The sequence below is a fragment of the Podospora anserina genome, chromosome 2, assembly GCF_000226545.1.
Source record: "Podospora anserina S mat+ genomic DNA chromosome 2, supercontig 1".
Taxonomy (NCBI): Eukaryota; Fungi; Ascomycota; class Sordariomycetes; order Sordariales; family Podosporaceae; genus Podospora; species Podospora anserina.
Window position 1 is genome coordinate 167,277 of NW_001914830.1, and position 25,589 is coordinate 192,865.

Genomic DNA, 25,589 nt, shown 5'->3' on the forward strand with positions numbered 1-25,589 from the left:
TAGTGCCTCGTGATTGGCGTGGCTTATGATAGCACTCTTGCTAGACCTGGTTTTTGGGTTCTGTTTGCCTGGTCCCCGATGAAAAGCCACTGAGAACATGAATCAAACAACCCCGTAATCGAGCCTCATCACTATGAAACAGGTAACTGGTACTTCGCTACCTAAGCAGCTTCATAGCCGTCTAAATCCTGATGGTACTGTGAGGTTGGCCTGGTTCTCTCATTGTGCAGCCACGTATGGGCAAAGAATATGTTCCTGGTTAGAACCATAGGCATATCACACGGCGAAGCAATATCGATACGCGCATGAAACATGAGTGTCCATTCGGCACACATAACTTCTGACCAGCTACAATGTCTTGACATGCATGATGATGATCACTACCGCAGCGAAGCCACAAAGCGCGACTTGGGCGAACGCAATTCCTATACCTTACTAAATACTCGGCTACTGTGAAGCCCAACCCAAAGGAATCGATCCATGGTGCTGATTTCGGATTGCCCGAACCATCCAGCCTGACCCAACCCTCTCAATTTGTGCACAAACAACGTTTACGGGGTAGAGGTATACTGGTGATGTTTGAAGCGCACCGGAGCCTGGCACATGGTCTCAACTGACGGAGGTAGGTTGACCATTCACTGCAGTTTTATTTTCATCCAAGTAACCAAGGTAGACAGGTTCTGGACTTGCCAAAATTGTGTGTCACTCTTGGGCCCAAACATTATGCTTCTTCGCTGAAAAAAGGTGAAAACATAGAGTTGGGCATCCGTTTAAAATATTTTGATGGCGGTCATCTGCTTATAGATCATGGCAGCAAGGCCCACTTTCATGGGCAGCTGAATAGAAATATAACTTGGGGTATGTCTGGAATAATCTGTTAGTTATGATAGATATCGCTGCACAGTCCTGACAAGCCAGGAACGGTCCCATCTTACGCTTGAGCCCGAAAGTGTCTGCCTGCAGGAAACAATAACGACCTTGCCTGCCGCCGAGTCAGGTATTCTGCCCTTGCCAGTTCGACACTACACGATCAGCCACTGGCTACATTCCGATTACTACCTACCTGGTACATTACTTACCTACTCAATCACTGTTTGCTATGGTCTAAAACATGAGTCTGTTCATTGTAAGATCATTCGCCGCATTTTTCTAGGAAGCTTTTAAACTGACAGAGTTTCTACCTAGGGCAGCAAATCTGCTTCTTCTCGTCAGGGTAGTAATATTTACCGTGATAAGCACCCTTCCTTCAGCCATGGCTCCCGCAACAAGTATCGCGGTCGCGACCCCAAGGTCTCTGGTGCCACCCTAGTTGAAAATGAAGCTGGCGATCGACCTCTCACTGGCACCTCATTCTTATTTGTGGTCAACGAACTCAACAACAACTATGAGGCTCAGACTTACGGAAGCGAGCCACTTCGGGATCAGTGGTTGAACTTCATGCCCCCTGAACGCGCGGATGAGTACTTGGATGAATGGCCGGGAATGGTATTCCGGTATCTGCAGGAACCGCAAGGCGGCGTCATCACTCCGGCTGATGGGTATCGGTGGTGTGTTACCGAAACGAGAAACCAAACAGAAAAGAAGTTTGCTGACGCAGCCACGGTATCAAAACAACAGGTACCGCCCTGGCCGAGGACACGAAGGTCATATCGTTCGAGTCGATACGGCAGGCAACATCACCGGCCACCCCATTATTTGCCGTCAAGCGACCATTTTCTCCTGTAGCAACCACCTACCCGTGATTGTTGGGCCTGGTGACGCATCTCTTGGTAACTCGAGAGTTGTACGCCATGTCCTGGACAGCGACAACATGTTTTACTGGAGCCTCCTGCACATTAGCCGCTGGGATGATGGCTCCAACATCAGTTATGTCAACTCCGAGGGGCGAGGTGTGCCTTCTGTCGTCGGTAGAAACCCTTCTTGGATTCCCTCGCTCGTTCCTCAGGTGTATTGGAATCCAAATGCAAACCTGGTGTCAGGTGGGCTGTCTGGTGACTTGTCCGTCTTGATTGGGCTTATGGCTTTCCACAGCAGGGTAGGAAGGGCGAGTGACGTGTTCATCTCGCAAAAATGGCATCACAATCGGTGGATTGGAAGTCAGCACGCACCGACACATGGTAAGTTCATCGCTCTATGTGCCTCCACCCCCAACATGAAGAGTGTTTCTGAACGTCTGGCTAACGGCACAAATAGTGCCAAGAACCCAAGAGGAAAATCCGCGCGGCTTTTTTGTCCAAGTGTGTCTGGACAATCTGGTAAGGGGACTGGAGGACAGTGATGAGAACAACATCCGGGCTGAGGACTGCTTGCAGCATGTTTTGGCACTGGAATGGCACAGTGTTCTTGTCAGAGAGAACTGACCAAGATCAAACTAGGTACTTTCGGGTAGCTTTGCACCATTTATTCGAGCCTTATTTCATGACTCCGAGTAGAGGGCTGAGCACCGGGATACCTAGTAATTCAATATATATGGCGGTACTGGTGAATACACACATATTTTCTCTTGCATACCGAAGTCCCCAGCCGCATCCTGATGTCCCAGATAACCAAGCCGTCATCACGATTACCTCCCCAACAGCGGGTTGGCGATGTGCCATGTGGGATAAGCTTTTTGCATATTTCGCAGCTTGGATCTCCTTGTTTGGGCTGACTTATCATTGCCACACTTTGCCAGGCGACAAGACTATTGATTCCGAGCTTTCCACCACCCTCTACATGGTTGGCTAACGTCAAGGAGGCATTGGGTCGGTGAGTAAACACCCTTTCGGACTCGCTCACCAACATCCCGCCAAGTTCCGAGAATAAGCTATGTGATTTGTTTCCACTCCTGCAAAATATTTGGTTGGTGGCTCATGTTGGCATCCTACCTACTATCTGTAGTTGGAGCTCGGAAATCCTTTCGTTTCTCCAAGCGCCTACATTGAAAACCACCATCCGAACATCAAGAAGCCCAGAGTGTGATATGGATACCATCTACCTGTGTCCAGTAAGCCTGAATGCTGGCGGCACTGCACTGAAAAATAGCGTGGGCGCCATGATGCTTACCTGACATGTAGCTCTTTCAATCTGGTGGGATATCAGATATTTTCTCGGCAGCGGAGAACTTTGTCTACAAGTCTGATGGAGACAAACATCGAATCGTCGCGTTGAGCCTGGGTAGATTCACATGTGCTTATTTTTGTGTCTGGTGACTTTGGCCGAAACAGCTTCCAGAATCTTCCCTAGACAGGAATGGCAGGCGATGTCAGAGTTCCAAAACAGGTCGACAAATTCACACACCCAGGCAACATAGCACTAATGCATCCTGCTCAGCTCACATGGATGCATTGGGGGTCCCAACAAGAGTGTGTGTGGAGGCCCATCTGCGTCTCTGTTTCGCTACCAGCAATGGGTATTGGGATAAGGAATATCTTGATAGGTAGATCGCCAGGCTCAAACCAACCACAACAGTACCAACGGGTCCTTCGATGCATGACAGAAGTAGGTAGTGAGAAAGAGTTGCGACTGAATGTTTTGCTGGACCGAGCTTCAGCTCAACAACATCGGGCTTTGAGAACGCGGCGAGATAACCCAAAAAAAATCATACAGAGTATAAGCTACGTACCTAGGTACCCGATCAAATCTGTGCTTCAAATTCAAATACAGATGATGGAGGGGTGAGACGGATGACGTTATGACAATGCTTGGGAAGAGTAAGCAGCCTGGCACCCGACTCCTCTATGGCTTCTCCGGCTGGCGGTGTGGGAATTACGTCTCTCATTGCCGTTGCAGATAACGATCAGACCAATAGTCTGCAGGGCGAACACTTCAAGGTCATGTTCAACTAGATCACGAGCCAGCTGCAAGAATCTGCCTGGCTCCTGGCATTCCAGTCTCGAGAGACCCATGTATCTTGACAAATAGCAGTTCTTCAATCACGTCTGACTTGCATGCTCTCCGATTAAGTGATGTGCTGAGTAAAATGAAAAAATCCAAAGTACCGAGCGGACCGATTCCCTTTTGCGATCAGGCACCCGACCCGTAGCTTGCAAGCAGCTGCGATGTGTCAGGCACCGAACAATCAGGTGTCATTGGCTTCATGCCACGCTGTTCTCTCTTGATAGGCTACCCACTGAGCATGAAGAGGGAGCCAGAGAATGGTGGCTGACCATCAATTAACCAGTTTGAGCGTAGAAACGAAATCTTACTTGCATGATCTCAGGTCAGGAACGAGAGAGCTCAAGGAGTCAAGAGCAAACGTGAACTTTCATGGAGTGTGGCGTGTGGCAGTGCAATAAATTTTACCTATTTGCTCAGCATCATTCCTAGTACCTTTTTTTTGTCCATAACGCGGCGTCGAAAAAGATGGTGTGCCTTCTTTTGCCATATATCCAGGCAGGTGTGTCTGTGCCTGGTCTTCCAGATGTGTACTTATCCCTCAGCAAGCCCAGAAGATTTTTGAGTTGCGATTGAGTCCAAGGGCCTCCCATCTTCATCTCTCTTCCAAGTGCCTACCTCGGTAGGTACCTTGGTCAAAGTCAGGTTCACGATGGCACCCACCATCGAAGAACTATATCCCGAGTACACTCTTACTTCTTCTATCGACAAACTACGTTCCGAGCACTATGCTCACCTTGATGAGAAAAACCATGTTTATCTTGACTATACCGGATCAGGCCTTGCCTCTGCTTTTCAGCTGACCCACTCTTCAGTTCGACTTTCATCCACGCTTTATGGCAATCCTCACAGCATCAACCCCTCCAGCCAAGCATCCACCAATGCCATCATAGCTACGCGGCTCAAAGTCTTGCAGCACCTGAATACGGATGCGGAAGAGTATGAGGTCATCTTCACAGCCAACGCCACAGAGGCCGCAAAACTTGTTGGAGAATCGTACGCATTCACTAAGGGAACGAAGTTAGTGTTGACGGCGGATAATCATAATTCCATCAACGGACTTAGGGAGTTTGCAGGAAGGAAGGGAAGCAGTACCGTTTACATACCCTTCTCATCTCCCGACATGAGAATCAATGACGAGGATTTCATAAAGGCTCTTTCGGCGGCACGACCGGGGCGGAAAGCTACTCTGAGTACTGGAATCAACCGGTTGGCCAAATCACTTCTGGGGTGCCAGCCTTGGAGAAGAAAAACAGGTGACGCTGCCGGCCGCGAGGATGGAATGAAGCGCTGTTCCACGTCAAATACCAATCCAAACCAGGATGCTTCTTGTGACAACCCTGCCCTTTACAAGGCCTTTCTCCGGCCCTCTTGCCAATCGTCACTAGTACCTCCACAAAGTGCCAGCACCGCACCGGCAAGACCACTGGAAAAAACGACGCGCCATGGACTCTTTGCTTACCCAGCCCAAAGCAACTTTACCGGCGTCCGTCATCCGTTGGCGTGGGTCACCTACGCCCAACGCCAAGGGTATGATGTGCTGCTCGACGCAGCCGCCTACCTGCCTACCACTAGGCTCGACATGTCTATTACCAAGCCCGAGTTTCTCATTATCAGTTGGTACAAACTCTTCGGGTTCCCTACCGGTGTGGGCTGTCTGGTTGTGAAAAAGGAAGCCCTGTCCAGGCTCGTAAGGCCCTGGTTCTCTGGGGGCACCATTCAAGCTGTCACGGTGGGGGTCCCTTGGCATCTGAAGGCGAGGGGGGCTGAGGGATTCGAAGATGGGACAGTGAATTTCCTGGGCATTCCTGAGGTGATGTTTGGCCTGGAGTGGATCAATGCAGTTGGCCTGCAGGTTATTGGGCTGCGAGTCAGGTGCTTGACTGACTGGTTCTTGAAGAGGTTGGCCGCCTTGAGACACTCGGACAGGACACCAATGGCTAGAATATACGGACCAGAAAATATGGACATGCGAGGAGGCACCGTTGCTTTTAATCTGCTGGACTCTGGCGGTAAGGTTGTAGACGAGCGATTAGTCGGGCAAGAGTCGGCAGCGGCCGGAATTTCACTCAGGACAGGGTGTTTTTGTAACCCTGGGGCCGGGGAGGCTGCCATGGGCTTGACTGTGGCTTCTCTGCGTAGGCTGGCCACGGCTACAGCGCAGATGAGAGGGATGGATGACTTTGTCGAGGTTCTTGGCTTGCCATCAGCTGGAGCTATCCGCGTCTCATTCGGGATCGCTTCCACTTCTACCGACGTTGATAGGTTTTTCGAGTTTGTGGAAAAGACATACCGGGATCGAGTGACAACCTCTGAGGGTCTTTTCCCGAGAGAGTCCTGCTAGTCACGGCCTTACCATGGTGTAGTACCTTACTGTAACTTGAAGAGAAACTTCCATCTGCTTTGGCTTTTTTTGTGTTTTGTATATGTCATGAGAGTACAACCAACCATTTGACAAAGTCGAAACCGGCCTTCTCGATACTGGCCTTTCACCTAACAACCCATGCCCACGTGCCTATGCGTCACCACGAGCCAACCGCTTCCGCTTCCCTTTCCCCTTTCCAGATCCACTGCCAGTGTTCATCACGGTAATCGTATGTACAAATCTCAACGTTCCCTTCTCGACTCGGAACTCGTGACTGTCCGGTATGCCGCTGAAGCTCAAGAAAATGGAGACGGCGCCTACCGTCTCGTCAATCACATACCTCCGGTCCACCAGCTGCACACCGCTCGGGATGCCCACGTCGCACCTGTCATTTTGCCCACCGTTGCCTGTATAGGCGCCTCCCTCCAGTCTAGCACAAGGCCTGCCCCACGGCACAACGACAGACTTGTCATGAAAGATGTCACAGTACGCATCCCCAGCGGCCTTGATCACCTCTCTCGAGTCTCTATCTGCCTCGGGAATCGTCCCCCAATTCTCACGGGATGCCCAGCGCAGGGTTCCGGTTGCGTTGAAAAGCCAATCGCCCGTGGTGGTGGACAAGAGATCAACCTTTGTGATCTGTGCTGACGTGAAAAACATCTGCACGCCAATCACGTAAGGCTGCGCGCCCGTGGCCGAGATAATCTCGGTATAGGTGGCGCATTGTGTCGTGTCGAGGCTGTGGCGTGAGAAGTCGATCTTGGTAGCACGGGTCAAGGAAGAGCCTGACGTGAGGGAAGCATTGCGAAAATTCTCGTGGTAGACGGCTGAGGGAGAAAGCGGCTGTAGCAGCGCAGGGTTGCCGGCTGTCTGCGCGGCGAGAAGGCTGTCGGCTGCCGTCTTGAGGAAATCTCTGGTGCAGGCCGGCTGCGCTTGCACGCCAGACCCCTTGATCACCAAGAGGGTCGAGAGGAGGAGCGAGGTGAGTGAATGCATCATCAGGGTCGTGTTGGAACACCAGGCAACTGCTATCCGCGTGTAGAAAGCACGAACAGGAGAGGTGCAAACCGAGGACTTGTCTAAAAGCGCCCCTATTTATGCACTGTCCATTCGAGGCTAATGTGGTGAACGGGTAATATATCAACCCCCTGGTTCCCCAACTTCAATCAATATTGAAGGGACGTTATGAAGAGAGGGGAGACAGTTTCGGCAGTTTGGATCACGTTGGTTGATTGGTAGGGAAGCGTTGATCCAAAATACATTCCCCCTCTGTCACCGGCCTCAAGCCGGTGTGGCTGTCTTTGGTTGACTTGTTGCCTCTTGGGCTCTTTTTGCCAACAAATCCCTGTCGTTTTCGAGGACTCCCAGCAGCCCATGAACCTTCGATGTCGTGGAAGTAAGCTTTGGCATACATCTTCAAGCTGCCCAACTGAAAAAAAGGCAAACTCAGCGTAATAGAATGCCCAGTATTATTAAATTCGTATCCCATTTAAGTGGTCAAAGTGGCCCCCCTCTCCATCACCCAATGCCAGACACATACCGGGCCACTGTGATCCTCCTCATGTTGCTTCTAGTACCCAACTCTCTTGTACGTCAAAGGTCGTGCTGTTGACTCCGACAGGACCGACTCACACGGCGTCTGGTAGTCTGACAGCAATATCTCCCGATTGCGTGATGTAACGCACCCATGGGAGTGATGGGTATTGAAGCTAATGGACGAGTCAATGAGAACACGGTCAAAAACGCAAACAAGGGCAGAGCAAGCACATACCTTGGGCTCTGTGATCTTGAGGTAGCGCACTTGGATGCCGCTGGTGGTGAAGTAGGGAATCTCGAACTTGACCTGAATGGGTCGCTTGGCACCCTTGCCAGGAGCTCCCACGCCACCCATGCTCCCCCCGAAGCCACCCGTCATGCCACCGCCATGCTCGTCGTCACCTCGCACACTGGGTAAGCCGAGCTCGGCACGCATGAGAAACTCCTTGCCGCCACCAAACTGCTTGATCTTCCAAACGATGGCACTCTGCTCTGGCGCATAGTGCACCGATCCGACGTTGGTTCGGAAGCGTGGTGTATCGGCGTCGTCGGGCACCGGAACAATAATCTCGACGTTGTTCGCCGTACTGCGGCGCTTGAATTGCGCCCTGGCCTTGAGCATGTATTCTATTCGCGATCCACTGTGCGACTCGACAACACACTCGACCCAGATGAGCGGCTTGACCTGGGTGTTGAGACGATATGACATGAGCTCAAATTCTCCGTCAGGGGGGATGAAGCTGATGGTTCGGTCGTTCTCGAAACGCGACAGACGCACACACTGGTGGAATTTGACATCCTCCATCTCAATGGCCTTGCCACGCGTCGTCCGCCCCGTGCTTTCGAACATGACCTTGTCGTTGAGGCCCAGCCGCAGCTCGGGCATGCCAGACAAGTAACACTTCATCTTGATGGCACCCAGAATTTCCGATCGCAACACATTGCCGTTGGCTGACACGAGAAGGTTGAGCGATTCAATAACATCCAGAAACACCTCGTTTTTGCGGTAGCGGATACCCTCGGAGCGCCACGACACGGCGTTGGTGACAGCAATGGGCGGACGAGCCTGAATCTCGAGCTTGTGCGACTCCTGGGTGATGTACTCTTGCAGAATCTTGGACTCGGTAGTCTGGGGGTAGCCAAAGTCCATCATCTCGTCGAGAAGCTCGTATATAATGACAAAGTTGTCTCGAATAGACTCCTCCTCGAGCGCCTTGAAGTACTCGGTAAACACCTCAACAATCTTGTGGAGAAAAAGGAGAATCTCGGCGGCATTGGTGTTTCGTTTCGTCAGGGCGAGTAGATAGAGGTTATTGTGTCTGATGTAGAGGTAGTTGATACCCTCGTGGGAGAAACAAGGGGGGACGGCCGACGACTCTTCTTCGGCTTCGCTGAGGAGGATGGGGAACTTTTCGACGGCTGACATGGGTATATCTCCACGATAGTTTCGGGCGAGGAGGGTTTTGCCCTTTAGGTCGAGAAAGAAGATGGCTGAAGCCATAGTACAGTGACGGTATGGGGATGGCGATGGGAACGCTTCGCAGGAGCTCCCGTCGAGAGCGATTGGGGGGGATCGGTCGGGCTGAGAGACTTTAGGACGCGGATTGAATCGTAATTGTTGCTACAAGTACTCCCATTACCCAAAGCAATGGAGTGATGGCCGTCGGTGTTGTCGTCGCTATCTTGTCGTCGCAGGCGTTGTTGTGTCGTTGAACAGCCAGCTGCTAGACACCCTGGAAGGTCCCGTCGCTATTGTCAACCAAGGAGATGCCACAGGCCACAACCCTGACGTTGCTCCATTGTGGAGCGTGCGCTGGCCAGGCTGGCCAGGAGGGTTCTGAAGCTTAAGCCTGAGGCACTGTGGCGCCAGTGTGGAAGTGCCTTCTAGGTTCTTGTGGCTTGCCGCCGGTGAAAGGCAAAACCAGGCTTCCGGCTTGGCTTTCTGTGCGGCCTGGGCATGCTTTTGAAGGTGGGGTTCATGGACATGGAGCGACAGGTGGTCAGTGCCCTTCGGCTACCCCACCAATTGGTTTTGCTCAAAAGAAATTCTCACTGCGTTTTTTTCTCCTCTTCCTTTTCCTTTCCTCAACGCGCCCATTAGACAGTGCTATCATCATGCGCACAACAAGAACCGGCATTCTGTCAGTTCCGAACCGTGCCGCCGTGGATGAATATGCGATTTCGAGGCGCGGAGATGAAGGATTTTCCGCTAACGGTTCCATAAGAACTGGCCGAGTATCTCTCTTACTGCTTGGCCGGTGTCAGAGGAACCGGACATTTTTGGCTCTTGCCAATTCTCACATGCTACAGTACATCTTGAGGTGACCGGATAACCACGCCCGGAGCCTCCTTCCACGTACACTCTCCATGCAAGGGACCCCTCCGAAATCCCAACAAAAAAAAGAGCTAGGTGAACTTTTGGGCAATCAAAGTGGGTGGCACCGTGGACAGCTAGACAGCCACACAGCCCTGGATGGCGGAGGACTGATGTCGGGCCTGATGAATGAATTCCGTCAGGAACTTTGCATGTGATGGTGGACAGTGGAGCCTTTCCTGCAAGTCTGTGACAAAGCACCTGAGCGCGTTCAGGGCCGAGAGCTGGCTCCAAGATAAAGCCGCTCTACATCTCTTCAGTCCGACATGTGCTTTTCCACCTGGAAACAGGTTCCTTGCCAGGCACTGAGTGCACCTCACTATCTGACCTTCTTCTTCGCACTCAGAACATCTGAAAGCAGCAAATTTGATGAAGACTGTGCGTCAAGCTTCTGCCGGGCTGCACATGACGTGTGTTCGGTACCGTATGTAAAAGTAAAATACACTCCGTAAGCTATCTGCGTGTCTGCTACCCTGTCTGTGTTGCACAGGCCGTCTTCGAGAGAAGCTCAGAACCAGAACCCCGCCTTACCCACGTTTGGTGGAGCAATGGCAACGTCTTGGTTGTTTCTTTTTCGTATCTTATTCGGCTGGCTTTTCTCTTTCATTTCTATGTACCTACCTACACTATGTCCCGTGGACTATGGACGGAGGCATGCACTACTAGGTATAGAGAAGGATACGTCCACACGAGGCGCCTTCTCAGTACCCGTGACAATTCAATATGGATTTGACGTACGTGCTACATTTGCAGCCAAAAGTGCATTTTACGAATCAACCGGAATTTGCGAATCAACGAACCTGACCATGGTGGAAGCCATGGCCAGTGCCGATTTTGAAGGCCTGACAAGTAGTGTGGGTTCAGGCACGATTGAAGGTAGCGCACCCGTGCCCGTGCCTGCGGGAGGGAGCATGTGCAAATCCCCAGGCTCACATGGAGGGAAGGAAGGGTGCGTTGCCGAAAATCCTGCCCGCTCTCTCGCCTCAACCCTTTTCCAAGAAGCAAAGAAGCCCCTCCCCAATCCGTCCCCTTCCATCCATCCAATCAATCACTCACTATTTCACTAAACCACCTAGTGTTACCTACTGCCCTTTTGCGGCTTCTCTTCCTAGCGGACACCTACCAGTCGCCTGACGCCAATTGCCAAGTGTCTAACCCGAACCCCGGTCAGCTAATGCCGGTCTTCTTTGCCCGTGCTTGAATTGCTTGATTATTCATTCATTCATTCATTCATTCATTGATATTATCGGCCCCCCTCCCCCAACCCTCCCAGTCGCTTGACCATTATTGCTTCGTTCTTCAATCTGTTACTCTTCCTCCCCTCCCCTCCTGCCAACGCCTGCTCCCACATCACGTCCGCACGTCCGCTCCCCAACCAGCACCAGCTCTCCAGCTATTACTACCCTGCGCTTGTAGCATCTGACACCGACGATCCAAGTTCCATCTCCAGCGAACAGGTCCCGAGCAGGCGGAGCGCTGATTCGCGGTCTGGTCTCTCTGAACCATCCAGCAAAACCTCAGCCCTGCGACTCCTCCAAATGACGACGGTCTCTTAGCAGCGAATCCGCTGAATTATAGCCTCTGCAGTAGGAGCCCCCGGTTGTGCACCCAGGCCCGCGTTGCTGGGAAGGGCACCTCCGGCAACATGGATCACATGCTGGTGCTGCCTCCTCCGTCGCAGTCCCCGACACCCTCGCAGCTAAAATCACAAGACGCAAGTGCCGCTGCCTCCTATCCGGACTACGAGCGCCGCTCAACGCCAGCGGCGCTCCACGAACCAACTTTGACGATGCACCCGTCCCACCTAAACAGCCTGCCGCTACCGCCCATCTCCCATCCAGGCGACCCAACCTCGCGATCCTTCCCCCACCACACTGCCGAGCTGGCCCCGATCCAGCCGCCGCACGAGAAGCCTGCCATTGGGGCCGCGCAAACTCTGCCGTCACTCTCCTCCGTCACTGGCGCGCAGACCCCTCGCCTGCCCTCGCTGTCTGCCGCCTCAGAGTCTTCGTATTCTCCCCTGTCTACGGCGAGCACATCGACAGCAATCCCCGCGACCACAAACAAGACGATCGCTTCTCCCAGTCTCCCCATCAATCATTGGCCGAGCCTGAATCCCTTCACCACATACTACACACCGAGCCACGTGCAGGGTTCCGAATCGTCCATGAACGCGGACGTGACCAGCGGCAAACCAAGTCACCACAGGGCTACCAGCGTCAGCCTCGATGACCCGGGGGTGCGTGCCGCCGCCGAGGCTCTGGGGCGCCTGCGAACAGGTATGTGCCCGAATCTTGTACTTCAACATGTGTCAAGGCAGCGCCAGTGTGTGTAGTGTCTAGAAGCTAATTTGATCTGGTACCTGGAAAAGTGGACACCATGCCCCACGACAGCGACGGCCGGCGCAATCGGACTCCCGAGGCGTACCAAGTGGGCACGCCCAACTCCCAGGAGAGCTCCAGCGAGAGACAGCAGGAGCCCCTGCTGTCATTGATCACTACGTCTTACCCCAGCATCGCCCCTGTTGCGTCATATCTAGAAAGTGCCACGTCGGTCTGCAATACGGCCTATACAAACTCCAAAAACTATTCGCCCGTCCTCAGAAGGAATGCCGAGTACATAGAGGACCGAGTCGTGAAGCCGGTCGCCAAGACTGTAGGGAGATATGGCGGCCACGGGCTCAGGTGGTGGCTGCAGAAGCCGGGCAGGAAGCAGCGCTCACCGTCCGACTTGGAAGATGGGCGACAGGGAGTGAAGCGACGGAAGGGGGACACGGACAGAGAATCAGCCATCGCGGCCCGCGTCATGGCCGATTTTGACATAGGTTCCAAGGATCGACGCACCTCGGTCAGCACGGTCGACACGTTGCCTGCCTATGACGACCAGAGGTCGCCGGCCTACACCGAGAGGGCTGACGAGCAGAGGGGGCCGACCTCTCAGGATGAAGAGTCTGGGAGCTATAAGCTGTGGGTTACGACGTCCAGTCTCCGCGTTGCCATGCAGGATGAGAGCAAGAAGCGTCTCCGGGTTCTCATCGGGGTGCTGGGCAACACCAACGGGCGGATCACTGACTTCTTCGAGAGCCTGACCAAGGCGGTGGAGGAGTATGATCGCTCCATCGCGGCAAATCGCGAAGATGTTGCCATGGATGGCCAAGACGAATACAGTCACAATGAGCTCTCGACACGCATCATGACCCTCGTTGACGGCATAACCAAGACGAGCGCAGCGACGGTCGATATGGTCAACAAATGCGCTGCGAGTGCCCTGCCAGATAATGTCAAGGCCTTTGTGGCTCGTCGACTGATAAGCTTGCCCGCGCAGTGGAAGCTCATGGCGTCGCAAGAAGGGCCGGACGCGCCCAGGGAAGGTGGCGACGAAGCAGCAGCAATCCGTCACAGAGCACACTCGGCATTGGCGCTGGCCAAGGTGTCTCTCCAGATTATGACGCAAATCACCGAAGTCCTCAACATGACGCTGAACGCTGTTGAGGAATGGTGCGAGAACCAAAACAAAAACGAGAGCTCCCAGCCATCTTCCCCAATGGGTGTTCAGGGGCCGGTGGGCGTAGATGGCGACGTCAAGATGTCAGATTGAAGAGCACCGAGGGGCGGGGAGCAGGCTTGCTACCCTATCTGTACCCACAACAAACTAAAAAGAATATGGATCGAGCAAAGGCCAGGCCTCCAAAAGCATTTATCCTCATCAACCACACGTCTCCTACGTACACAATCAACATTTTTCTCTATGTATCATTCAGCCAACCCCCCACGCCACAGACTATTCATTCCTTTACCTGAGTCATCTTTATTGTATTTATTAAGTCTTCCGAGGTTTTGATCGGTTGTTCTCTCCGCACAGTACAATCGCTTCTTCCCTTCTTGCCTCTTTTCCTTGTCGCAGACTTCTTTTGCCGATTGGTTTTCATATTTCAGGTTTCAATAGACCGACCGGATTTCTAGGAAGGAAGGCTCTCTTTGATGGCGAGAGACGCTCGGTATGGCTGGAAAACAACTTGAGGTTGACAGTTGATAAAGCACACACACGAGGGTGGATAATAAATCAGAGACCCTGTGATAGCCTATATCCAAAATTCTTCTAGGATCAACCGCTCCGTGCCACCTTGGTGCAAAGATGCACTTTGAGAAGGGCACATTTTCGCCTTTTTGCCTGCACAGAACATTGGCGTGGGTCAATAACCCACGCAAATACATAACACACGAAGGCGCATAAAGTGTATATCTCGCGTATTGCGTATCAAGGAGTATATTTCAAAATCAGAGAGCACCTCCTAGTCTGCAACTATCCCAAACAGAAAATAAACGTCAAAATGAACCATTGAAATACTAGATGAGCAATCACCATATTCGGAAGGGGAAAACAGCCAGGAATGAGTAAAGAAGGAGGGAAGAGACAGTGGACAGCAAGCATTTTGAAGGCCACCTTGCAGACACCAGACATAATACCCGACAACAATGTCGCAATAAACACCATATTTGATGATGAAAACCCCCAAGACAATGGGGGAAACAGAGAAAATCAAATACAGCTCGCTGGGTCCGGGGTATAGATATAGTGCGAATATCCGTAAGGATCGCTGACCAGGTTGCTGCTCGAGCTCATGCCGTACGTCGTCGTGGTGTCCGAGACGTACGACAGAGCATTGGCGTTTGCCTGGGCATTGATCATGTTGGCAAAATGATTGGCCTGCAAAGCCTCCTGATGATCGGCATAAGAGCTTGTCAGGGAGTGGGAAGCGTCGCCATAAGTGTCTGGGTAACCTGCCCCATCGCCTTGTTCTCCCGGGGCTTCACAGCTTTCTCCAGAGTCTGGGGAAACAACGGCTTCCTCACCACCCCCGCTACCAAAATCCATCTCGCCCACGTCCTCTCCCGTGCTGGCGGCGATCAGCAGTCTCGTGAGCCCCCCAACGGCAGCCAACGCTGTCATGCCCGTCCCGACAGTCTTGAGGGTGGAGCTGTTACCTCCCCCAGACCCGGGCGCGTTGATGCCTTTATTCAGTGTGGTAGGGTCGGCGGTTGTGATCTGCTGCCATGAACCAGCTGAGGGGCCGGTGGGAGCAGGCGGCGGAAGAAATGAGCCTCCTCCACCTGATCCCCCTACCAAAGCAACAGTTGGCGCAGGCTGGGGGTGGTGCAAGTAATGTTGCTGCTGCTGCTGGTGCTGCTGCTGGTGCTGCTGGTGCTGCTGCTGTTGGTGCTGGTGCTGGTGCTGGTGCTGCTGCTGCTGCTGCTGCTGGTGCTGCTGGTGTTGTTGAAGGTGATGTCCGGGAAGTGAGTAGTGCGGCTGTGGGTGTGAGGGAAGAGACAAGGGCGAAGCTGATATCTGAGGATAGCGAAATTTTGCCAGCGGTGGTGGAGGTGAAGAGGGTGTCTGGTTTGAGGCAAAGACGTGCGGAGTTTGGCCCTGTGAGACAGGAGCAAGTGCGGCTGGGCTCTGGCTCTGGCTCTGATCTTGGCGCGCTGGCGGCACAAAAGGGATAGCAGACTGCTGGTGGGATGCCGTGTTCTGTGCGTGGTGGTGTGAAGAAGCCCAGTACTGTGGTGTGTACAGCGGCTGTGGGCTTGTCGTCTGCTGGGGGACCACAATGCCCGCCTGCCTCTGTCTTCTCTGCTCAGCGGCCCGCACCGCAGCCACCTGGGCTTTTGTCGCGGCCTCATGAGCACTCGTGGCGGCGCTTTTGAGGGCCCCGCCGAAGCGGCTTGCCGTCTTCTTGCTCCACTTGACCGTTTCTTTGCTGAATACCGAGCTGGCAAAGTCCCCGAGTTTCTGGCCTGACGAATGGCTACCAGGTATGGGAGGGGGTGATGTGGTGCTGGAGACTGACGGAGTGGGAAGACTGTGTGTGGGTGAGACCAACGGAGCGGGTTGAGGATGGTGGGAAGCGTATGACTGAGGCCATGACGGGTAGGCGGCAGGTGTGTATACAACACCCGGAATACCAGGGGTCTGGGACGGCGAGGGAAGACCTGCACCGACGGTGGTAGATGGCGGGCCCGCATGGGAAACTGCTGCTGAATGGGGAGCGTGCAGAGGTATCAACCCCTCATGGTCCGGTGGCGGCTCCCTCTCGACCGGAATCAGGCCCTGATCGAAATCACCACTAGCTTGAGGCCGTGGAGTCGTTGGCATCGAGCCCTCAAGCTCGGCACAGAAAGTCGGCGGCGGCGGGATGCTCGACGCAGGCCTCACCGGCTTCCTCCGAAGGGAGGATTGCACACTCAAGTTGGCCACGGCAGGTATCAGCCCGTCCATCTCGCTCATCATGTGCGGCGTGATGGAGTGGAAAGAGTATCAAGAACGGCAAATACAAAAACCCCAAGGTCGGCTCCCCGCTGCCAAGAGCCGGCTGAAGAACACGTTGATGTGCGGCTGAGGTTGGTATTTGCCTAAGTTGGTTAGGTAGGTACCTAGGGATTTGTAGCGGCTGGGGGGTTTGTAGGATGTGTGGGAGCTGAGTGATCCTTGGCGTTGTAATAGGTCTGCAGGTCCTTTTGTTGCTGTTGATGCCATTTTTGACTTTTGGGAGGAAGTGCATAGCCTTTAGGAGGTTCTAGCGGGCGAGGATGAAGGAACATATAAGCATCACGGCGCGCTTGTGAAAGCCACCCAGCTTTGGGACCCGGGGGCTTGGGATCGTTGCGGAAACCGTGCACCCATTTGTCGTGGTGAATGATCCAGTTGAATTCGTTCCAAAGGTATAACGTATATTATAAGCGAGCGACCAATATAAGCGAGCGACCACTTTTTCACAACCTTTATATCATTATCCTCAATTACTACACAACCATACTAAGAAGCAACCATAATTACATCCGAAATAGCTGAATCAGACAATTCTATAGCCTCCTGGCAAGTGCGCGCATTATGGCCAGGCTTGCCGCACACACCACAGCACTGAACTTTCGTACGAGCCCCCCCCTGCACCACCGCTATCCGGCTGTATTTCTTCCACTGCCTCCCCACCCACGGCCTTCTGGTCCAGTAGATCCTGTGCATCTTGCACAGTAAGTGATCCTCCGAGCCGTACACGTGTTTTTTTAGCTCTCCGGCGCTTACTTAGTGCCTCATTGGCCTTACGGAGCGAAGAGACCTCTGCCTGTAAGAGGGCCACTTGGTGCATTACAGCTATCGTACCCTTAGTAAATTAATCTATAGTACCTAATATTAAAGTCGGGGAGCTATTTTGATGGTTGGTAATGCGAGTCTTGATAAGCGTGGAGTATAAGTTGGCTTCTCGGGGGTTTTATAGTATTTGGAATACTCAAGGGAGTGCCGTGCCCGGCCATTAAGGATGGGGGTATTAGCGTACGAAGCTTTATATCCAGCTTAGAAAGTACCCTCTCTAGATCGTATAATATAAAGCTAATACTTATAAAGCTACCCTATATATTCTTCTCCGTTATAAAGGCGAAAAAAGCCTCGCGGAAGGCACAAAGAAACTCGAGCTTACTTATATAGTTAATATATATGCGCATTAAGCCCTCGATTTAGCGGCCGTACGCCTATTTTAGCGGCCCAAAGCAGCTAATATCGAGTAGCTGGAGGAGGTAGGAGGAGTGTAGAGGCATGTAAAGCGTAATAATATTATTTTACTAGTAGTAACGTTTGAATTTAATTAAGTAGTAGCTTTCGTAATTATCGAGGATTAATAACCGGTATTTGCTTTTCGTACGAGACGCTATATAATAATCGAAGTACTTAATTTAATTTAGATTTACCGGATTAATAGTTTAATTATTATTGATAATTATAATACGTTAAGTAAATAGTAAATTATATTCGGTATATTAATTAGTAAAGTAGTATTATATAATTAAAATAATAAAAGGTAGGATAGTTTAGCCAAAAATATTAACTCCTTAGATTACCGTTATTTATTTACGGTTATTAAGTTAAGCTAATTTTACTTTACTAAAGCCGTCCGAGATTATAACTATTATACCTACGAAGATAATATTTATTATAAACCTAGTTTCGTCGAAGTTATAAATATCGTTATTTATAATACCGTATTTAGCTTTGGTATTCCGTACGAGCGTAAACCACTCGGTAATAACCTTCGGATCTTTATACTTAGCCCTCTAGTAATCGTATTTATATGTAAAACGCGTACGGAGCTGTGGCTAGCGTTTGACGAAGTTGTGTGCCCAGAGCTTACCAACAGGGGGCGCGTCGCGTACGCGCAGTAGTTGGTTGGCCATATCTTCCACACCACGTAACTTTGGTGGAAAAGTTCGCGTAGATAGCTCAATAATATAGTAAACAATAGCCTCCTCTTCGGATTGAGTAAGCTTCTTCGATCTGGGCGTAGTATCGCGTCGTGCAGGCCGGCCGGCGCGTCGGTGTCTAAGCGTACTGCGATCGACGTTATATATCTTGGCTGCAGCTAATACACTTAGATTTTTATCATTTCGAAGAGCCTCAAGGGCTAAGATTATATGGGCTTCCTTTGAAGTAGATGGCATTTTGGAATGTTGAGAAAATGAGGTGTTGAGGTTGAGGTTACGCGTCGCGTGAAAAAGGTGGTCGCTCGCTTATATTGGTCGCTCGCTTATAATATACGTTATAGTCTTTACATCTTTTGGCAGCTTCCGGACAAAATTCTTCGTTGCCGGGTCTATAACATAGGAAGTCGCAAGATTACCGGCGTGTATGTCCCGGTGGACCCAGAGCATAAAGGCAAACCTGAACACGTCCCACCTGGTCTGATCCAGTTGTTGCATTTCCTCATTCCACTCCGTTTCTGTCTGAGCCCCCCAGTCTGGAAAAGCCGATCAGCAAGCTGAGACGACACAACACAACACACCAAGAGTGGACTCACTATACAGCTGGCATGTCCGCGCAAACAATCTTTACGTAGTCATGGAAAAGAGGACGCCTATTGTCGGCGGGCCTTCCAAAGATTTGGGCTGTTACCTCACCTCTGAGGGTGTGCCAATTGTCCCTCCATGAATGGTCGGTGTGACTCCAGCTGTTTTGCCCGTGCGCCGTGTTAAAGTTGAAGCAAATGAATTCGGCGACATTGAAATATTTTTCAATGAATTTAGCATGGCTCATCAGCTTCTCTCGGGCCGCTATGCGATTTGGACCATTTCGATTCTTGTCAGTGCGGCCATGGTGCAAGCATTCACCTGTGGTGTGGGCATTATGTTAGTTTCTGTTTGCAAGTACAGCATAAGATCTTGGTCACGAGATCACTTACGAATGTACCTGGCCTCCACGGGTTCTAGGCCATACATGGCTTTGAAGATTTGGTCGTGCACCATCTGCCAGCTCCTCTCATCCGCCGGGGGCCGTGGTGTGGTATTCATGCCGAAAACCGTTATGAAGTCCGGCCCGTTCGGGGGTTGGGGGGGGTAGACTAATACGGGACTGAGAGTATCACGCGCCGCTTCGCCGTGGCGATCCAGAGCCAGCTTGTCAGCTACAATTTCGCAGTCCATGAGAAAGTCGGCCCCGTGAAAGCGTCTAGATAAGGCCGTTGCGCGGATGGCAGATGTGCCTGTGGAGAACGGCTGCGGCACGACAATCTCTTGCGCGCCATCTTCTTCTGGGACCCGGTCCATACAGTCTCTGACGGCAACCCGGGCCGCTTCAGCGTTAGCATTGGCGGTATACTCATACTTCGTCTTGTTTTTCATAAACGTGATGACGGCGCGGGTCCGGACATCAATGGCATAGCCGCGATACCTTTCAAATGAATCCGGGTTCATGGTCGCCATCACATCCTGTAGTCTCTGATTCTCCTGTCGCAACCGTTCGACCTCTTCTGTCTTTTTATGGATTCGTTTTTGCAGCTTTTCCGTTTTGCTGCCGCCTGGTGACCCAAGCGAGAGTTGTCCAAGCCCAAGTGTGCTATTTTCCAATACGGTTTCCACGGCGGTGTGCACCTGTTGCTGACTATCATGTGTTATCTTCCGGAGCTTCTTCTCGAGCAGGGCAAGTGTGCGAGAGGGGCTGATCGTAGCATCCACGTCCTCGGCAATCCTACTCCTCTCTTGATGCACCTTCTCCAGCAGGGTTTGGTACTCCTCATGCACGTTTTTAAAAACAACGCCTTCCAAAATACGGCCCGAGTCCTCGTCCGTCCAGAAATATTTCAGATCCTCCGTTGGGGGGTTGTTAGCAGACCACTTGTACGCATCTTGGTGGCTTAACGCCACGAGGGCACGCCTCATTACGAGTTTTTCGGGTGTTATGTTGAGGTTGGCCTCCTGGTCGTACTTCGTTACAAGGGTCACGATGTTTCGTTTGTATCTCTTGCCCCATCCTGGTGGCAGCCCCTGGCTTAGACGAGTCCTGATGGGCGGGAGTTTCGCAGTGTCCAATAGCGCTTGCGCGATCGTGTCCCATCTCGTAGAAGCTACGGTATCGGTACTGGTTGAACTCACAGAATCCCCTCTTGAACTTCTAGGCCTTTGGTAAGGGGTCTTCGGCGACACGGTCGGTGTTGGCGTTTTTGGTGTCTTCGGCATTTTCGTGGTTGCTCGGTAGCGAAACTAGGTGGGCAGTGTTGCTGTTGAATCGCCGCTACGTACTACCTGACAACTTGGGGTTTATCAAGACCTTTGAACTACAAAGATACATGTGAGAGGCACGATGGCCGTGGGTCCTTGTTGCAGGAACCACGCGATTGTGTGGCCGGATTTGGAAACCGACGCACCAAAGCTATCAAGCACGACAAAGGGACCACACAGTGCGGACAAGTACAGGCATATACAATCTATTTCGGTGTCTCCCAGCAACCCAACATGCCCCATTCGGGCTGTCTGGGCATGAGACTATATGCATATCAATGCATGTATCTAGGTAACTAAATATGTACAACGAGAACATGAACTCTCCCTCAAATTTAAACCACCAACAAACTCTAGAAGCTTTTCTTCCACTTCATCCCGCTTGCCCAGAGCCATGCTGTCTCTCCCTCTCTCTCTCTCTTCTTCCCTTTGGAGTCGAGTTTAGAAAGGAGGGTTGGCGTTGGTGAGGAGCTGCTCAAAGTAGGCTTGGAACCACTGGCCGGCCTCGGGGGCAGGCTTGAGGGCATCGGCGAAGCCGCAGTGGTGATCATAGCGGGCAGCCGTGGTGTCGCTGGTGCCGTCGCACTCTCCACCGGGCTTGATCCAGACAAAGGCGTCCTCAATGTCGAGTCCAGTGTCGGTGGTCGGGCGGGGGCCGAAGCCAGTGCCGATGGCATTGCACCAGTGGCCCCACTCGAGCTGGCCGGTCGGCTGCTTTCCGGAACGGCCAGTGTCAGTAATGAAGTGGGCGGGGAAGCCGGCAGCAGTGAGGAGGGGGCTGAAGGCCTGGACAAAGCGCTTCTCGTCAAAGTTGGGGTTGGGGGTGGTGTACGAAGGAGCTGACGACAAGCTCCAGCCGTTGTAGTTGGCAACGTTGGTAGCGAGGCCGCGGAGAGAGGTGGGCCTGCCAGCGTCCTTGTAGATGCCAGCAAAGAGCTCAGCAGCGGGGCCAATGTTGGCTGGCCAGCCAAGCCAGCCGGCGTGACCGGCGTCGAGGTACATGGCGACGTTGGGCAGGTTCAGCTGCTTGAGGGCGTAGACTGTGAGCTCCTTGTAGGTGTTGGCGGCACCCTGACACTTGGGCACGTTCATGTTGGTCACCATGTTGGCGAGCGAGTCGGGCTCGATGACAAGGATGGTGCGGATGTCGGAATACTGGACGAGATGGTGACGGATGCGGTCAATGTAAGCCTTGTACTTAGCAGCGCCGCCATCAGCGATGGCCCACTCGCCGTTGGAAGCGGCAGCAGCGCAGTCACGATCGGGGAGGTCGTAGACGACAAAGATGCCGGCGTAGGGAGGGTTGGCACCGGCCCTGTTGGCGGCACGAATGTCGGCCAGGGTGCCGGAGAAGAGAGTGTCGACCGTCACGTTCCTGTCCATCCACTGGAAGCTGGGAACCTTGGCCACGGCGGCCGCCTTGGTGGCCATGGGCCCGGTGAGGCTGGGAATCGCCAGGGTGTGCACCTCGGACGAGTAGTAGCTGTTGGCCCACTGCTGGACACCCAGGAAGGGGTTGCCCGAGTAGCTAGCCGTGGACGAGGCACCGCCGCCGGGAGGAACCGTCACGGATGCCCCCGCGCTGGTGGTGGTGGTGGGCACGTTGACAGCAGAGGTCGAGATGCTAGAGCTAGTCGGGCGGCTGGAGCTGCTGGTGGTGGTGCGGGTAGAAGAAGGGGCCTGCGCCGTGGTGGTCACCTGGCTGCCAGGAAGACACTGCGAATACCACTGGTTCTGGGCAACGCAAGTACTGCCCGAGGCGCAGCAGGTCGCGCCGGTCCAGCCTTGGCCGCCACATTGGCTCCTGTAAAGCAAAAGTGGTCAGCACAGAGTTCATGGCTGGGGACAAGCTAGGTCGAGATTCGTTGTTTGGGAAAGGAAAGGGGTGGTTACCAGACAGAGCCGCAGTTTTGGCGTTCCTCGATGACAGGGGCTGCCAACGTGGTGGCTGCCAGAGCAGCCGTGAGAAGGAGTCTCTTGGCCATTGCGATGGGTGGACGGAGCTGTTGCGGGAACTCTGACTTTGATGGATTGAGCGGTGCGGGCTGCCAAAGCTCTAGAGACAGTCCATCAACAGCGAGGAGCACCCTCTTTTATGCCAATCCAACACACACACAACTGCCTTTGGGGTCAAAGGGGAACCCATTTCGGATCGACGGGAGCACGATCCTGAAGCTGGAGGGGAAAATCTCCTACGCGGGCGACAAACACCCACACACGCACCAGCCCACCATCATGGCCAGCTCATCTGGGCTGGGCAACGAGGAAGATCGCTCCGAGCGACGCCACCCAAGCAAGGTCCCGTCGGTCCAGGCTCCGAAAAGAAACAAAACACGGCGGAAGGGCCATGAGATGTGGTCATCCGGGGCGCCATCTCAGGTTGCCAATGTGGAGGTGGAGCAAGTCCAGGAACGCATGGGACCGAGAGCCGAAGAAGCGTCAGGCGTTGTTTATGGGAAACCTCTGAAATCTCCGCCAACCAGGTTAGCAAGAGGGCGCGTCGAAGCGGAACCGGGTTCAGACCATCGCACTTGATTGAGGTTGGATCGACTAGATCTCGGAAGCCTCGTTCCTGAATATCCACGATGGGAAGCGCAGAGCCCTCCGTCTGCGGGGAAGATGGGGATGGGGGGACAGGGGGTGGGGGTGCGGAACAGACTTGCGATGTTCCGGCATTGTCGTGCTCTGATTGACCCGCCGTTACCACCAAGGCGACTCTGCCATCGGTGCCATGGCACTAGCCGAGCCTGCCGAGATCTTGAGAGCGTTGCACTCTTGGCGGCTCGTCTGGGTTTCCATGCCCTCGCGGCCGAAAGTGGTCATTCCCAGATACCGGGACGGCACTCGCACGAGGTTTGCAATGCATCCTCTCTTTGCATCCCGTCTATCCGCTGCGCTGCGCTGCCGCTGCTGACTAACAATAGGCCGGTCCTTGATCAAGGCGCTCTCACCATCAAAGTGCTGCCGAGTCGAAAACAAGCTCAAGTCTGTCCGCTAACACACAGTCGACTTCAGTGCCAACGGTGTTGGCAAGATCGGTGCTATCAAAGAGTATGCCCAGCTCTTGACTTGTGTACCAGCTTGCACGGTCTAGATTGCCCGAACCAAGCACGGTATACTTGTCATCCACCATGATGAGCTTCAGATGAGAGTGCACTGGTTCTTCCTCTTTGGTATGTGTGCGCATTTTGAGACTCGGCCGGGGGCGGAAGTAAGAGATGCGTAGCCTTCCAAGGGGGACATGGCCAAGTTCCATCTCGGCGGGGAGAGACTCTGGCTTTGAACGCTCCGACTTCCGGAACCGGCGCAGCAGAGACCGAAGGCACCATGAAGTTGTGGTGCCCGCCGTCACGAGCTGCTCCAGAAGCATGAGATTGCGGCTGGTGACAATGTCAACATCAACTCCTCGCTGGAGAGCGCTCAAGACAGCGCGGAGCACCGCTTGACAGGTGAGATTCGGTGTCTGCACGTAGATGGACCGCCGAGCCCCGTCAAGAAGCGCAAGTAGTGCGACGTTGAGGGGCGTGCCCGGGGGTTTGGGGTCCTTTTGCCAAGGAAAGGGACGGAAATGTGGGTTCCGGTGACATGACGAGGGTAGCAGAAGAGTTGGAATAGGCGACGGAGATTCGGGGAGGAGGGCGGCGCGGCGGTGGGCGGCGCTGGCAACCAAGGCAAGCCCCGCCATCCGGACATCGAACGCCGGTGGCTCGAGGAGGTGGTTCCGCTCTAGGGGTGGCTGGACACCGCCGTGCTCGGGCTCCCAGGTCCGAGAATAAAACGACAAGAGGCCGCTGACCGCCGGCCCTGTCACCTCGACGCAACCCTCGAGCCAAGGCTCCCAGCTGACATTACAGCTGGGGATAAAGGCACGCTGCCTGTCTACAATGACAAACTTGGGGTGCATCACGCTGAAGGGCAGGAGGAAGAGACTTTTGGCCTGGAGCTGAATAGCAGCGCTTTCCAACAAAACAGGGTCTGGCAGGCCCAGGGCAGCTTGCCACGACGACGGCGGGTAGATGTAGCCATCTCGTGACTGTGGATGCAGCAGCTTCTGCAGTAGAGACCGTGATGAAAAGCAGACGCGAACTCGCAAGGGTGGGGTGGGAGTGGTGCCCCTGGACCTGGCGTCGTTGAGGAGCGCACGCCGGTGGGCGGCCAGCTTGACGAGAGCGTCATGGAGGGCCGAGAGCGTAGCTGACCCGGCCCAGAAGCAAGTCACAAGAATCACCTCGCGCCGGGCGGCGGTGAGGGCGGGAATCAGCACGTCGGTGTAGATGGAGGCACCAGTGCCCAAGGTGAAGCCGCATGGCGAGCTGTGCGTGACAAGCAGCTCTCGGTCCGACGCGTCACCAATGTCGAACCAGGGAATCTCAGCATGGCGGGTGGTGTTTTCAGTTGGCTGGCCGTGTTCCAGTCGCTTGACGAAGTCGTGTACAAGACTGGACGTGAAACTCATTGTTTTGTTGTTGTTGGGTGACGTCTACTCTACTTCGCAAGAGAGAGCCAAAGCACGCCCGAATGGTGCAGGCCACCTTGGCTTGCTGATAAGATAAGAAGACCTGTGGTCATCTATCTCTCTAGTGTTATGCTGCCATGCTGACCTAATCAATAGCCCGTAATTAACCAGACCAGCCAGCTCCAAGGGTAGGCAGTGTGCTATAATATATGTTAAGGCACCCAAGGCACCCAAGGCACCCAGTACGGCACCTAGTCCCCAAAGAATAATATATACAGCATAAGCGTGGGGGTTTCAAATTCAATATCATCCACCAAAGGAGCAAACTCGCCATTTCCTGCCCCCAGTCATCCATCTCAGCCTTCTCGGCATTCCCTTAAGCGGAAAGAACTAGTGATGTCAGTGGCTACCGCCGTCATTCGAATAACTAGTTGTAACAAT

At 53.3% G+C, this 25,589-nt stretch overlaps 9 protein-coding genes across 9 annotated transcripts; 3 read left to right on the forward strand and 6 right to left on the reverse strand.

Moving 5' to 3' along the window:
• Positions 1-1,347: 1,347 nt before the first annotated feature.
• Positions 1,348-2,278, forward strand: PODANS_0_1180 (uncharacterized protein; the record flags this gene model as incomplete). The annotated part of the gene is made up of 2 exons (XM_001903128.1): positions 1,348-1,460; positions 1,504-2,278. Coding segments are annotated over 2 exons (888 nt in total), but the record flags the coding sequence as incomplete, so codon positions are not given.
• Positions 2,279-4,528: 2,250 nt separating this feature from the next.
• Positions 4,529-6,220, forward strand: PODANS_0_1190 (uncharacterized protein; the record flags this gene model as incomplete). The annotated part of the gene is made up of 1 exon (XM_001903129.1): positions 4,529-6,220. The coding sequence occupies one exon, from the start codon at positions 4,529-4,531 to the stop codon at positions 6,218-6,220; it is 1,692 nt and encodes a 563-aa protein (XP_001903164.1).
• A 171-nt stretch (positions 6,221-6,391) lies between these two features.
• Positions 6,392-7,240, reverse strand: PODANS_0_1200 (uncharacterized protein; the record flags this gene model as incomplete). Its single annotated transcript, XM_001903130.1, has 1 exon — positions 6,392-7,240. One exon carries the CDS (start codon positions 7,238-7,240, stop codon positions 6,392-6,394), a length of 849 nt encoding a protein of 282 aa, XP_001903165.1.
• Positions 7,241-7,869: 629 nt separating this feature from the next.
• On the reverse strand, positions 7,870-9,278 carry PODANS_0_1210 (uncharacterized protein; the record flags this gene model as incomplete). Its single annotated transcript, XM_001903131.1, has 2 exons — positions 7,870-7,950; positions 8,013-9,278. 2 exons carry the CDS (start codon positions 9,276-9,278, stop codon positions 7,870-7,872), a joined length of 1,347 nt encoding a protein of 448 aa, XP_001903166.1.
• A 2,518-nt stretch (positions 9,279-11,796) lies between these two features.
• PODANS_0_1220 (uncharacterized protein) lies at positions 11,797-13,748 on the forward strand (the record flags this gene model as incomplete). Its single annotated transcript, XM_001903132.1, has 2 exons — positions 11,797-12,430; positions 12,523-13,748. The coding sequence occupies 2 exons, from the start codon at positions 11,797-11,799 to the stop codon at positions 13,746-13,748; spliced, it is 1,860 nt and encodes a 619-aa protein (XP_001903167.1).
• Positions 13,749-14,690: 942 nt separating this feature from the next.
• Positions 14,691-16,439, reverse strand: PODANS_0_1230 (uncharacterized protein; the record flags this gene model as incomplete). Its single annotated transcript, XM_001903133.1, has 1 exon — positions 14,691-16,439. The coding sequence occupies one exon, from the start codon at positions 16,437-16,439 to the stop codon at positions 14,691-14,693; it is 1,749 nt and encodes a 582-aa protein (XP_001903168.1).
• Positions 16,440-19,369: 2,930 nt separating this feature from the next.
• PODANS_0_1240 (uncharacterized protein) lies at positions 19,370-20,650 on the reverse strand (the record flags this gene model as incomplete). Its single annotated transcript, XM_001903134.1, has 1 exon — positions 19,370-20,650. The coding sequence occupies one exon, from the start codon at positions 20,648-20,650 to the stop codon at positions 19,370-19,372; it is 1,281 nt and encodes a 426-aa protein (XP_001903169.1).
• Positions 20,651-21,133: 483 nt separating this feature from the next.
• PODANS_0_1250 (uncharacterized protein) lies at positions 21,134-22,677 on the reverse strand (the record flags this gene model as incomplete). Its single annotated transcript, XM_001903135.1, has 2 exons — positions 21,134-22,496; positions 22,586-22,677. The coding sequence occupies 2 exons, from the start codon at positions 22,675-22,677 to the stop codon at positions 21,134-21,136; spliced, it is 1,455 nt and encodes a 484-aa protein (XP_001903170.1).
• A 968-nt stretch (positions 22,678-23,645) lies between these two features.
• Positions 23,646-25,148, reverse strand: PODANS_0_1260 (uncharacterized protein; the record flags this gene model as incomplete). The annotated part of the gene is made up of 1 exon (XM_001903136.1): positions 23,646-25,148. The coding sequence occupies one exon, from the start codon at positions 25,146-25,148 to the stop codon at positions 23,646-23,648; it is 1,503 nt and encodes a 500-aa protein (XP_001903171.1).
• Between the last annotated feature and the right edge of the window lie 441 nt (positions 25,149-25,589).